At 42.8% G+C, this 15182-nt stretch overlaps 1 protein-coding gene across 1 annotated transcript in view; it reads left to right on the plus strand.

Annotated features, from left to right (window-relative positions):
- The window catches only part of MYO1B (myosin IB), a 179669-nt gene that overhangs the window by 61275 nt on the left and 103212 nt on the right, over window positions 1–15182 (plus strand). Inside the window, exon 4 of the mRNA XM_021707169.1 lies at window positions 14993–15087. Within this exon, the coding sequence (XP_021562844.1) occupies window positions 14993–15087 (95 nt within the window). The remainder of the gene's footprint in view (window positions 1–14992; window positions 15088–15182) is intronic.

Below are 15182 nucleotides of genomic sequence, written 5' to 3' on the forward strand. Positions count from 1 at the left end.
TGAGACTTCATCTCTACAATAAATCAAAAACTTAGCCAGGCATGGTGGCACGTGCCTGTAGTTCCAGCTACTTGGAAAGCTGAGGCAAAAGGATCCCCGGAACCCAGTGAGTTGAGATTTCTTTTGGGGAATGTCCAGTGCAAAGGATGTCATCCTGAACAGCACTCCTCAGACCTTCCTCATGGAAAATAGAGTTGTGAATTTTATGTAGTTACTTCCTGTGTCCCCTCCCCTCCCCTCCCCTCCCCTCTCCTCACTCCTATAATCCCAGCACTTTGGGAGACCTAGATGAGAGGACTGCCTGAGCCCATGGGTTTGAGACCAGCCTGGGCAACTTGATGAGACTTCATCTCTACAATTAATCAAAAACTTAGCCAGGCATGGTGGCACCTGCCTGTGTAGTTCCAGCTACTTGGAAGGCTGAGGCAAAAGGATCCCCAGAACCCAGCAGGTTGAGGCTGCGGTGGCTGGGAGCAGCCACTGCACTCCAGCCTGGGTGACAGAGTGAGACTCCTACTCAAAAAAAAAAAAAAAAAAAAAGGAAGAGAGAAGGAAATGGGCAAATGTGTTGAAAGGCTTTCCAAAAAACAATTCTCTAAAGCCAAACACAGTCTGTCACAACAATACTAGCTGGTACTCTGATGCTGATGGGTTCCTAGAACACATATAGTGGGGGAAGCCTGTACTACAAGGGGCCCGTTCTCCAAAAAATAATTCTGGTCTGTTTTTTTTTTTTTTTCTTCAGTTCCCCCTCATAGATGTAAAAATGAGATTTTGTGGAACTCGAACTGGGAAGGACGGCAGGCCAGCGCCAGGGAAGGGCCCTGCCTGCTTTGTGGTCACATCAGTGGGTTCTGTAGGAAGGAATCTAGTCTGGTTTTGACCTCTCTGGGGAACCAGAAATCAGTGTGGGTACACATAAAGGAAGTTTTCGTACTGAAGATATAAGCCTGTATGGAGCCTTTTTGTGTGTGTGTGATAAAAACATGCATAGGTCCTGCGCAAAGCTCCCTAGGACCTGATGCCAGTCTCTAGAGCACCCTGAGGCAAGGTCTCTGTTCTCATCCAAGGTCTCTGGCTCCACTCTGCTGTCCTGGGAGGATTGTTACTAGCTCCAGCTTCTGAGACTTTCATTATTCTTAAATTATTAGTGTTGGTTTATGTGGTTAAGTCGTTTGTCCAAGTTTAGTGATCTTTAAGGCCAAAGTTTTTTATCAGATGATGTTTTCCCCCCTGGCATTTACTATGTATGGTAATAAATGCTTACTTCTCACTTTCAGATCCAAGCGTTTCTCTCGAATTCATATGTTATCTGAATATGATGTTTTGACGCGGTCATTTTCTTGTGGCCACTTTTTAGACATGTCAACAGGACTTGAAGAGCCTTCTGAGTGCTGTGTCTTTGACTTCCTTCTGGATCTGTGTTCACAGGAATGCTTGAACCTGACTGTGTAGGGGCACTTTCTGCCTGTCAAGGTTAAATCCCAGCAGTCAGATGGCTTAAGGCATCTTTTAATCCTGTCTAGAGTCCCAGGCCAGCTTCAGCCAGAAGGTGGTGGGGAGCCCAGGAAACTGTGGACTTGGGAGGGAGGGCTTGACCTGCTTGCTGTCATGATAGCTCCAAGGGAGGGAGGGACTGCCAGGCTGTGTTTAACTGTGCTTATTTGGCAACTCTGAAGGCATTTCTGATATGTAGACTTTTTATCATTTCTTAAAAAAAACCCATAAACAATAGTAAGCAAAGAATGTGCACAGCAGACCTGATACCCTGAGCTTTCCCTATCTTATTGTTGAAACTCCTTCCTTAGGGTGGTGGCCAGGGGAAAAGGGGAGGGAAGAGGAGTGAGAACCATCTGGAAGACACAGTCACAGAAGGAGAAGTCATACTGGACACTGGGTCCTCTCAGAGAAAGCTGACTGTCAGTTGAAGCCTGAGCCTGCTCATTCTCCAGGGGGCTTCTGTTTTGATGGTCTGAATCATAATTAGACTCACTAATTTTCTTTTTGAAATTAAGACATGGATTGGGCGATGTCATAATGAATTTATTTGTTTTCTATTTGGGGATCTGGAGGAAGGGTTTCTGCATTTTGTCAGGGTCCTGAATTTGCAAAACCGTATTTGAATATATGTGCATTGTAAACTCTAGGTGTGGGGAAAAGGGTGCCTCTGGACTACATTCGGGTCACTTCAGTCAAGACTGCTTAGAAAGTCCTTGGACCTGCTGCTAAGATGTCTCTTTGGTGCCTAAGTAAAATAAATACGTTATAGTTAAACGTATTTATTTTAAATGTATTTAAAATCAGAGTACCCCCTAGAACCATAGTGTTGGGGGCCAGAACTGATATAACTTTGCTTTGCATTCTAACGCATGTGTTATAGAAATGTTTAACAGCAGGAGGTTAAATCTGGTGGCAAGAGGGACAAGATTAGGAATGGGGAAGGACTAAAAAAGGCTATTTGATAGCATTGTATCAAGAGGGTTTTTGAAAGTGTCTTACTTGGATAGAGAACTCCATGAAGATGGCCGGCCATGGTGTCTCACACCTATAATCCCAAGCACTTTGGGAGGTGGAGGCGAGAGGATTGCCTAAGTCCAGGTGTTCGAGACCAATCTGGGCAACTTGGTGAAACCTTATCTCTACAATTAATCAAAATTAGCAGGGCATGGTGGCACGTGCCTATAGTTCCAACTACTTGGAAGGCTGAGGCAGAAGGATTGCCTGAGGTAGAGGCCAGCAGGTAGAGGCAGCGGTGGCCGTGAGCATGCCACTGCACTCCAGCCTGGGCAACAAAGTGAGATTCCTACTGGATTTTTTTTAAAAAAAGGAAACTCCATGAAGAGGTAACTGAAGGCCAGAAATAAGGAACTAGTGTAAGGCAGTCCAAGCTGGTGATGGAAAGTAAGGGGTGGATTGGGACAGTACTGGGTGCCAGGAGGAAAGAAGAAAAGCAAAACTTAATTCAGAAAATTTTTTTTCTGGTCCCAGTATTCCACACATGCTTTAGGGAAAGTTTGTTGTTATTTTCAACAACTGACATAGACCAAATGACTTATTCTCATATAACTAGATTTTGTCTAGTTAGATAGAACATGAAAGTCTAAGCCAGGCATGTCCAGCCTGCGGCCTGTAGGCTGCATGCTGCCCAGAACAGCTAGTAATGTGGCCTCACAAAATCTTTATTTTTTTTTGAGTTGGAGTCTCACTCTGTCGTCCAGACTGGAGTGCAGTGGCTGCTCCTGGCCACCTCATCCTCGACCTGCGGGGCTCCGGCGATCCTTCCGCCTCAGCCTTCCAAGTAGCCGAAATTACAGGCATGCGCTACCATGCCTGGCTGATTTTTTGATTTATTGTAGAGATGAGGTCTCACTACCCAGGCGGGTCTCGAACCCGCAGGCTCAGGCAATCCACTCACCTCAGCCTCCCAAAGGCGGGGATTACAGGCTGAGCCACTGAGCCCGGCGTAAAAATTATTTTAAATAAGAAATCTTATTATGTCTATACACTAACTTTATTATATAATTTATGTGTGACCCAACACAATTCCTCTGCACTCAATGCAGTCCAGGGAAGACAAAAGATCAGATGCCCCTGCTCTAAACCAAATACCTATAATCCTCTGCCTGACACTCCCCTCACACATAAAATGAGTTTTGACTTTGTTAGTACTGTGTTCCCTTAAAACTTTTCAGAACGTTTCCTCCTTGAGAGTATAATGATATGAATGTAGCTGTTAAGCAGGAAGACCCAGTCTTATCTTACTATGTTATTATTTTACCAATTCGCTTTCCTTTCTCTACAATAACCTAGGCAAACCCAGACATTCTGTGGTGCATGCATGGTGGTCTTTTTATGTGCATGTGTCTGCTTAGATCAGGTGTGTCATTAGTATTGGTTGATTTAATAAAATTTTTGGCAGCCGCTCTATGAAATGGCTACAGATCTGGTTCTCCCAAACCTGAATAGATTTGTGACCGTGGTTCTATAAGGAACATCCACAAATGTAGCCACAGCTGGCCTTTGAACCCTTTATTGAGTGCTTGCTGTCCTTCCGCCACTGCACCGGGGGGCCTTCTAAACAATCCTCTGCAAAGCCTTGGGAGGCTGGAAGCACAAACCAAAGCTGAAAGAAGTGGATTGTTGATAACCTTTCACTACGGCCTACTCCTTCTCATGTGTGCTTATGAACTTGGAGTTCAGGTCAAATGCCATCTCCACCCAGTGTCATCCATGATAACCATAGCCGAATTCCTCTGCCTTTCTCCAGGACGTGGTGCCATGCTGGGTCCCCAGCACATGTGGGCACCAGGGACCAGCAGAGCTAGATAAGGCCGAGTGTCTTACACATGAATGTTGTACACACAGAAGGCTCACTTGACTCAGCAGTGTAACCACTTGGGATGTGGATGTGCAGTACCATAGAGCAGAATATGTGTTCAAAGTTAGACAAAGAAAAAGACAGAAAGTGACATGTGAGGTGCTTTTTCAGGCTTTAAATCAGTAGGAAGCACCTGTCTGAAAAATCAGTTAGCATTTTGAGAACTTGAAATTATTCTCATTACTTTAGTGAGTGCAACATTCAGTTGAGCAGTAAGTTCTAAGTGTTTAGAAGGTCTTTGGAGTAACTTATCTTGGGATAAGTGTTTCCACGACTTAGTCGCCTACAATAAAGTCAGAATGAAATTAACCACACAATTAGTTGAAGTAAGCCATTTTGCCAAAACGCGTAGGAAGGCTGTGGTGGGAATTTGTTTAAATTGTAGGTATCTTGAGCTGGAAAGACTATTCTTGTTAATCATAACTGTGTACTTGTTTTAGTGAGAGTTGGGTAATGAAAAATGATCATTAGAATTCTTTTGTTAAAAGAGGATACTAAAAATACTTTAAGGGCTTATTGAATTTTAATTAAGAGCCCCAATTGTCTACTTGTTCTCTTCCCCAAATCAGGTGTATTTTGTTAACTTCTGGACAGGGGAAATAACATAATTTCCTCCTTGCTCTCGGCTTCCTCCCATCCTTTGTTTTTTGCATATACCTTGGAATTCAGTGTGTGCAGCTTTCCATGACAAAGCTTCTTTCAGTAATGGTCATTTTTTCTTTTCTGAATGTCTTTAGGAGTTGACTGATAAATTTATGACCTTCTCCTAGCCCTCTCTTTTGGGGAGGACTGAAGTGTCTTTCCTGTGAGGTTTTACGCGCCTAGAACACAGATCTCCTAATCATGGTCCTTGGAGCCCTCCCAGTGAGTGGAATGTCTCACTCCATGGGCGTCATGAACTCCTTGTGAGCCCTGCTCTTGGGGGTGACCTGCCCTGCTTCCACATGCTCTTCTGTTTTAGGGATTAAGGGATTGAGTCAAGGCAGGAGCAGCCATCCACAGTCCATTAACCTGTGAGATAAGACCCTAAGGTAGCAAGGACAGATAAAGAAGTGGAATTGACCTCTTTGTTTTTGACTTTCTGCCAGGTCCAAGTGGGATGCCCCTCTGTGATGGACTTTCCCTGTGGTGGTTTGTTTTGTGCCTAGGGCATTTCTGGGCACTATTTCCTTTGAAGCAAGTTCCAGAAGGAAGTCCTTAGGCACAAGGGATTGCTACTGAATTCCATGCCCTGGAGGCAGATGTTTCCTCCACACTGCTTTTAGATCTCAAGTCCAGTTCTTTTCCTTCCTGGAATAATTTAGTCTCTCTAAATCTCTTATCTGCTTCCTAATGTGCAACTCCAGTACCTGGCTTTTGAAATCTACCTTTGAAAAAGAGTTCCTAAGCCGGGTTTGGTGGCTCAGCCTGTAATCTTGTGCCTTTGGGAGGCTGAGGTGAGTGGATTGCCTGAGCCCGCAGGTTCGAGACCCACCTGGGCAACTTGGTGAGACCTCATCTCTACAACAAATCAAAAAATCAGCCGGGCATGGTAGCTCATGCCTGTAATTCCGGCAACTCAGAAGGTTGAGGTGGAAGGATCGCCGGAGCCCAGCAGGTCGAGGCTGCAGTGGCCGGGAGTGGCCACTGCACTCCAGTCTGGGCGACAGAGTGAGACTCCAACTCAAAAAAAAAAAAAAGTTTCTCCTTGGCCCACCTCACATTCTTACCGATCCAGTAAAGGAAAAGTGCTTATTCTGATGAGTGACTCTTGACAAGCTGGCCCTGGCTTGGGCAAATGTGAGGGTCTCCATTATGATTCAGTAACGGTCAGGCCCATCACTTGAAAGAATCTGGGTGTACCCCAAGCTTCCTCTTTTTTTTTCAAGTCGATGTCTCACTTTGTCACCCAGACTGGAGTACAGTGGCACAATCTCAGCTCACTGCAGCCTTGCCCTCCTGGACCCAGGTGATGCTTACACCTCAGGCTTCTGAGCAGCTGGGACTACAGGTGTGAACCACTGTGCCTGGCTAATTCCTAAGCTTTCTTATTATAAGTAAAATTTCTAAATCTTGAAAAAAGTTTAAGTCTTGCGTTGTGTTCTGTAACTAGCACGTGGACTTTTGAAATAAAGAGCTTTGCTTATTAATTCTAATGTTGAAGTAAAAGAGCTTCTTGTCTAATTACGCAGGGATTCCTATCATTTCTTAAAACAGCATAGTACATGTGAACCATTTTATAGACACATAACATTCAGATACTTGGCACAGAAGAGATCCTCACACAATAAAATATGATCTATTCATCCATTCAGATACTGCCCTCTTAGTGGTTGACTGTCAAGATTAAAATATATTTCGAGTGACCCATTAAAAATGGGAAATCTGGGTATGTTGAGCCTGATCCAGGAAATCTATGAAATTTCACAAAAATACCACAGGACCTTGTATAATTCTAAAGGGAGAAGAAACTTTTCATACTGTTCATCATATCCTATTTTAAAGGGTGACTTTTGAGCTTTGAATGCCATACTGTTGCCATTCCAGAAGAGTTGTCACCTTAAAGCGATTTATCCTAATATTATTTTTGTTTTGTAGCCAATGGAAACAAGCCCTTTTCAGTTATGTAGCCAAAAAGCTTTGTGGCTACTTATATGTAGGATATAAGAATGTAAATGAAATTAAAACATTTAATATTGATAAAGCATTCTTATAAAACTGATTATAGCTCATTTTTAGGGTAATTCTCACCTGCACTCTGCCATATCTCATTCCTTGGTGTTGCATTTTTCTTATATTGAGGTGGCAATCAGGGACTTCTTTGAGTTTAGATGTATAAAAAAATGATGAATTTTTTTGACCAATTGACCTTGCATATGTCTTTTCCCATCTGATTTTCTTTCAGTGTATCTATGACTTTATATTTTAAGTGTGAACCTGTAGGTACATATAGTTGAGTTTTGACATCCATTCTAATATTACCAGCTTTTTAACTGGAGTATTTTGTCCATTAACATTTAATGTAATAATTGATATGGTTGGATTTTAGTTTGTCATTAAACTATTTATTTTTCTGTTTGTTCCCTCCATTTCCCCCCATTTTGCTGTCTTCTTTTGGATTATTTGAATTTATTTTATTTTTATAATTCAATTTCTCTTTTAGTGTTTTGGTATGTTCTTTGTGTTTATGAAGTTAGTGGTTGTTCTAGGGATTATGAGACACATTCTTCTCAGAATCCATATAGGGTTATATAGGGTTAATCTTGTCCCATTTTATGTGAACTGGAGAAACCTCCCAACCTTTTATGTCTGTTTATCCATCTCCCCCTAAGCCCATCCTTGATGTTTGTTTCAACATTTTTTTTCCTTTTTGCTGCATATTGCCCACTACTGTTTGTTTTGAAGAAAGGCTTTCTTTTGTATTCTGTCTTCTCTTGCTCTGAGGCTTGGATTGTTAGGACAGTTTACCTGTGTTGTGGCTATGAGGGGCAACTGTGTCGATAAGTTAGTTTATCATGCTTGTGTGCCATAAGACAAGGCTGCGGTAAAGCGTACAAATAACTATCAAGACTTATTTTCACAATAGCAAAAACACGGAACCAACCATGATGCCCATCGAAAGTGAACTGGTTTAAAAAATGTGGTACATATACACAATGGAATATTACACAGCCATAAAGAAGGACAAAATTATGAACTTTGCAGCCACTTGGATGGACTTAGAGTCTATAATACTCAGTGATCTATCACAGAAACGAACTGAGTACCACATGTTCTCACACATAAGCGGACCCTGAATAATTATCTTAATACTATAAGAAAGGGATTGACAGTCATGGGAAACTGCCAAGTGTTGGGGGGCATATAACATCAATAAGGGTACCTGATCTCAAACCACTTTGGGGACCAAAGTGAGGCCCAAACGTTACCTGTGCAATTACCATTTGTATACCTAACCCTGAATTGTACCCTACATCTTTAAAAAAAAAAAAAAAAAGATTTATTTTCCCTGAAGTTTTCCCTTAAGGTGTGAATGTCTAGTGGGAGGGTATAACTTAACAAGGTGATATTTTCCAAGTAGGCACATGTTTCTGAATAAGAATAGGAGACAATTATAGATGTACAGATATGTACAATAATATTTTACAAAGGAGACCAATATAGTGCATCTCCTTAAAAACAAAGTTAGAAAAACTCAAGATTACTGTGCAAAACATACCCCACAGAATTTTCTTTCTTCTTTTCCTTTGCTTCCACATCCTTCATGTGGACTAACTCAGCCCTTGATTGGAGTCCATATGAAGTTAGATTTGGTGAAACACTTGGAGGTTAGACATTTACAAAATCAACATTTTTTTTCTTAGTTTAGAAACACCCAGTTTTTAGGGCCAAACCAGAGCTAGAAAGGAAAATAAATAGTTGAGATTTGTACATCTCCATTGTAGGTGGGAATTTTGAGACTGAGCTATTTTAAGAGGGTTCAACTCAGAAGGGGAATTTCCCTGGTATGATTTGAAAATATTCTAGGACTCAGGATTAAATGAAAGGGAATGCCATTTTGGGGAGCTTTGGAAGAAAAAGCCTTGATATCAGAAAGCGGAAACACTGATCCAAGTTCAAGAACATTTCGTGAGACACATTTTGTTTGGTTAAACACTTTTCTGATGGAGAGGACCAACTCCAAGTCCTCAGAATGGATTTGCCTGTCTTTGGAGAACAATTTCTCAAGTCCCTCATTAGGGAAGAGCTGTAAAGAAACATGGGACCTTTTTGGGAAGACCCTAAGCTTTATACGTTTTTGAGTGTCACAACATCTTTTCTGCTTTGTGGTTGAAACAAACTTAGAAAGGAAATGGCAGGGTGGAGAGCTTGGAGTTTTGGGAAGAGACATCCAGCCACCGCCCCAATGGCTGCGAAGCTGCTTTCTGAGCCACTGATTAACACTCTGAGCAGAAAGAAGATGGGAGTGGAGTATAAATACTAACTAGACAATGGTGAACATACAACCTGTCATTCCATCCTGACAGAAGGTAACAGAGGGGCTCCAAACCACATTTCTGAAACGGTAAAAGGATAGCTACAGCTGTTTGGAAGCATACTTAGTGCCTGGGAAAGTTGGGCTCTCAAAGAACAACCATGGCCAGGCACGATGTCTGAGCATCAGGAGACCGAGGGAGGATTGTTTGAATCCTCCAAGAGTTCGAGACCAGCCTGGGCAACATTAGCAAGACCCTGTATTTACAAATAACTAAAAAAAAAAAAAAAGCCAGACATCGTGGCGTGTGCCTGTAGTACCACTTACTCGGGATTTTGGGGGCAGGAGGATCACCTGAGCACAGGAGATTGAGGCTATGGTGAGCCATGATTGTGTCTCTGCACTCCAGCCTGAGTGACAGAGTGAGACCTTGACTTTAAAAAAAAAAAGGAAAAACCATGTATCCTATCTGGAAGCAAAGGGGACTCAGCATTTACACAGCAGGCTGTCTCTATTCTTAGAGCCCAACAAGAGGACAGAAGTGGATAAAACTGGACTCTTGATGTGGTGGGACAAAAACCACACTTACCTCTTACGTTATGGTCATTATATTATAATTAGATGCTCGTTTCTGTGTATGGCAATTAACAATGCTGACATGGTCACAAAATAACGCAAAGCATATGGTCACAACTGTTTCTAACTCAGACCTTCTCTAGAGATGTATTTAACGTTCTTAATTACAGAGTGGCTCAGAAGACGGGCATGTGGTTTTAGTTTATGGTTATAAATGTTGGCACTGGTGATGGGATGTGCTCATGTTAGCGGCAAGGAAGAGGAGAAAGATCAGGAGGGGGGGCTGGTGTTCTTCCAGGCCTTTCTTTGTGTCTTTTAAAGAAAGTAAAGTCACGATCTGTGTTGATAAGAAATAAGTATGATGACTTTTATACTGTATTTGAGATGTGTGTGTCTAGTGTTTAAGTATTTTAGCTGGTAAATGTTCACATCGATCTGAAATCAGTGGCTCTCTAGAGACCTGAAAGAATAAATATCGCGTTTAGCCTTAATCTTTTTTTTCTTTTTGAATTGGGGTCTCACTCAGCCTGGGTAGGCTAGAGTACAGTGACACAGTTATGGATCATCGCAGCCTCTGCTTTCTGGACTCAGAGAAATTCTTCTGCCTCAGCCTCCAGAGTAGCTGGGACTAAAGGCGCATACCACCACACCTGGCAAATTTTTAAATTTTTTGTAGAGACAAGGTCTCACTATGTTGTCCAGACTGGCCTCAAACTCCTGGGCTCAAGCAATCCTCCTGCCTCGGTCTCCAAAGTTCTGGGATTATAGAGGTGAGCCACCACACCCAGCCCAGTTAGCATTTATCTTATATTAAAATTATAATCTTCTTTTAGATGAATCAGACCTTGTCTTTGGAGGCAGCAGGTAAGTATTTGAATCTGGACAGAGATGAAAAAATAAACATTCACCGTAGGTATTTTTGGCTTGAGATAAACCCATGACAAGGGGTTTTATTTGGTACACTCACAAAGCCTTTCATGTGTGCATGTATGTGTGTGCATGTGCTTCATATGTTTATTCATGTTTGAAGTAATTTTTGCATTCTTTTGGATCTAGTAGTAGTATAAATATAATGCTAAATTACAGTCCTGGGGCATGGGAAAGTGACCTGTATTAAACAATCTAATACACAATCTAAAAGAGTTCATTGAGTATGTGTGACTGGAAATCTTCCTTTGTACTTACTGTAACATGTTTTTCTGCATTTCTTGCCAATGGTAATGAACGTGGCATCTCGGAACCATCATCTGGAGGCTGGAGGAGTGGGAGAAGGAAGATTAATAAAAGAATAATCTAAGCCAGGTTTCCCTGCATGAAGGCCTTAGGAGAAAGTAATTTCCTAATGTTCTCCTTCTTCATGGAGCTCACTCCAGAAGTGACTTCGCCATTGCTTTGAGAAAAATTCATTCATTCATTCATCCACTCAGGGATGACTTGGTATTGGTCATCTTTCATGTTCATGGCTCTGTGGATGGCACAGAGCTGAGTTAGATAGAATGGCTCCGCCCTAGAAGAGCTTGTGCTCTCGAAGCGGGTAAGATGTGTCCATAACAAATTGTAATACAAGAAGACCTTTTGACATTTGTTCAGGGCATTGTAGCTTCCACAGCACCTTCCCATATTTTTATCTAGCTCTCTGAAATATTGTGGCTGCACCCCCCCCCCACTTTGTAAATGAAGAAACCCAAGTTCTGCTGGTCTGAGGCCTTGCTCAAGGTCACCTACTTGAGTTGTAGCTCTGTGACCCAGGGAGTCGTATCTAGTTGCATTTGCTCTTTTCCCACCATCCCTGTTGTGCAGGGATGCCTGGGTTGGGGGTGGGGTGGGGAAACCGAGAACACCAGAGAAAGCTGAGGAAGGCTTTGGTCATGTGGTGTTGGGAGTCGGCCACGGAGGCCCACTGAGCGTTAGGGATCAGGAAGGGCCGTTGACCCTGAGACCACTAGGATGCGTTCAGGAGCTACTGACCCCATTTCCTCTCCCTTTCTACTCAGCACTAACCAGATTAAGCTCCTCTGAGCTCAAAACATAGGAACTTTGAGATCGGTACTTACACAGGCTAACTTTAGAAGCTCATTGCTCCCATTCTTCCACAAACTGCGGTTTTGGCTTTCACACAACTTATAATTCAAACTCGTGTCACATCGAAGAGCCTTAGTATTGGTCACAGGCTTCTGGGTCATGATCTTAGGATTTATTGAAGGTGTAAATTGTAGAATACAGTTTTAGAAGACAGCCATTTTGTTGAAAGAATGCGGCTGTGTTACTTGCAGGTAGCCCACTGTGAACTTTGGACAGGGCCACATTCCAAACATTCTGGGATGGGCCACTTTCGTTTGTAAAGTAAATACTTAAGCTCCTATAGAATTGTTTAAATTGGCATAAATCAATCGGCTTAGAATAAAAAAGGTTTATAGAATATGTCAGTCACGGATTAGGTTATCCTTTGTTATGGGATTTTAAGATTATCATATGAAAAGGGCTTAAAGGCAATCATTGATTAAGTTTTCATAGATTAAAGTTTCTGGTGGGTGGGGGACGCCCCTCCCACATCTGACTTCGTGTATAAAAGACCCGTTGTAATTCCCAATAACACACATCGCTTCTGCACTAGACCGGAGTCCAGTCTCTTTCTTTCTCTCTCTCTCTCTCTTTCTCTCTCTCTTCTTCCCCCCATTTGCCGACGCCGTCTCCACCTTTGGGGTACCCTGAACCCGGCTGGAGCTGGTCTCAGGCAATGTGGAGAGTGACTGAAAGGGTTCTGAGGGGCAGAAAGAGGTCAGGGAACATGGTGCAAAAAAACCCAGCTGGAGCAACCTGATCCTTGAAAAAGACCCTGGCGCCAGGTACCTTTCTCGGTTTTTCTTTCTTTCTTTTTCTTTTAGCAAGCTTTCATTCCACAAATGCGCCTAGAGAATTTGCATGCAGGGTCCTGAAGGGGCTCACAGTAGCCCAGCTGGAAGATAAGATTTGCTGGAAGATAAGATTTGCTGAAAGATAAGATTTGCTGAAAGATAAGATTTGCTGAAAGATCCGTGAAGGAACGTGATGAGAGGGGAAGAACATGGCCTATAGTATTTCTGGGTTCTAGTTGTGACGCCCCTGAGAATGGCACTGTGGGCTTCCTGTTTCGCCTCTCAAGACCGTGTTTCTTTAGGAAGCTGACACATACTTTGCAAAGCTGTGCGGAGGAGCCCGATTGTGAATCCTGGTATTCATACATCGTCTTCGGTGAATTGTCGGTATGAACAGCCCCACGGGCCTTCTGAAGGGAGGCCTTGCCTGCTGTGGACTGGTCAGCCCCATTTGCACTCTCCCTGTATATCCTAGGCCCTCCCCTGTCTTCCTGCCTCCAGATGTTCTCTTCTGCAGTCATCCGTAGCCTGTGGCCTGTCTAAAACTCAGAGACGCTGTGTGCCTGTGGCCTGGAGCAGGGGGCAGTTCTGGCTCCACTGTGTCACAGTCCACTGTGTGACAAAGCAAGGCATGTCCTTGCTTTGTGCAGATCTTGTCGTGAGATTTGAAATGTCTGAGCATAAAGGACTTGGGGACATTCTGATACTTGATGAGTGTTGCTGTCTTTGCTGCTCCCTGTTTGCAGTCTTGCAGGGAGGCTCCCATCCCTCTCTTCCTTGTACTTTGCCTTCCAGCTAGGGTGGGACTCCTTAGAACTCCTCAGCCTACCACTGTGATGTTTTGGCCTTTATTTTCACCTAAAAATCATTTTTCTTGCTAAGAAAGTCTTTAGGGCTGGACTTCTACCTCTCAAAGATTCTCCAAGTCCAATCTCCACCCCATTGAGGTCACTGTCTTGTTCTGCAGTGTTTTTTTGTATTTGTTTTTGTTTCTCCTGAGTTGGGGTCTCACCCTGTTGCCCAGGATGGAATGCAGTGGTACAGTTACGACTCACTGCAGCCCTGACCCCCTAGGCTCAGGTGATACTTCCATCTCAGCCTCGTGAGTAGCTGGGACTACAGGTTTGTGCCACCATGCACGACTCATTTAAAAAATTTTTTTTGTGAAGACAAGGTCTTGCTATGTTGCCCAGGTAGGTCTTGAACTCTTGGACTCAGGCAGTCCTCCTGCCTCGCCCTCCCAGGATGCTGTGATTATAGGCATGAGCCAATGTTTCTGACCTCTTCTGTAGCGTTTTGCACATATCTTCATCATTGGGTTTAATGTGTTGCGTTCCATTTTCTCTTTGTATCTTTCTCCTCTGCTTTTGATGGAGACCTCATGAAAGAAAGGGCTGAGTATGAATTCTTTCTGCCTTTCCAGCTTGTTCTTGACACATAGTGGACCCTCAATAAATACTTGTTAATACATGAATTAGAGGAGGGACTTTACCTATTTTAAATACATTATCATATCATCAGAACTATTTTTCAGTTAGTTAGAAGTGGCAACATTTCCCCTATTAGTAAATTTTGAGGAGGGGAAAGTCAACAGGAGAACTGGCCCGGCCTTGCTTGATTGCGTCCCTTTGTCATCCCATGGTAGGGTGAGGCCCAGAACTGGATAAGAGCCCTGGCAAATCAGTAGGAAGTACCATGTTGTCTCTGGTGGACCTTGGCATTTCAGTCATTGTCTAATGGTGGTAGTTCTGCCTGTGTAGCTTCATGTGGTAACATGAGCTATTTGGTATTTGATGTCATTTTTCTAATATTTCAAAATATTTTTTTCTTATTGTATTGTAACTGCAGTGAATTATCCTAAAAAAATCCCAACGTTATCCAGTTGTGGATGTGAGATGTAACATTTTCTCCTTGGTTTTCTGTTTTACTAAGATTTTAATCCAAAGAGGTTGAAAAAAGTGGATCTTAGAGTACCATAAATCAGTACCATTTTGGTTAATAGTGAGTGTATGGAAAAAGATAACATGAACCACAATGGATGGGCTTATTTATTGATTTATTTGAAGAATCTGAAGGAAGTAAAAATGTGCCTTCTCAGCTTGCCATCCAATGTATGTTGGAGTGGCCCTTTAAGGGCCATCTGATAATGTTCCATCTGGTAAGTTCATCGGATAAGCTAATGCTAATGAGCTCTATTCTAAGGACTTTTTTTCCATTACCCCTCTGCAGCTTTGCCCTGTCCGATGAAGCGTACAGGTCCCTACGAGATCAAGATAAAGACCAGTGTATTCTCATCACTGGTGAGAGTGGAGCGGGAAAAACAGGTAAGGCCATCCCTAAATACCCTTTCCTTCTTCTTTTTGAAAGGTATGTGCTACTTGGAGAGACTACAGTACAGAAGGCAGGTGGGGCCTCATTA

The sequence above is a fragment of the Carlito syrichta genome, unplaced genomic scaffold, assembly GCF_000164805.1.
Source record: "Carlito syrichta isolate Samal-C Ts95f unplaced genomic scaffold, Tarsius_syrichta-2.0.1 Scaffold316419, whole genome shotgun sequence".
Classification (NCBI taxonomy): domain Eukaryota; kingdom Metazoa; phylum Chordata; class Mammalia; order Primates; family Tarsiidae; genus Carlito; species Carlito syrichta.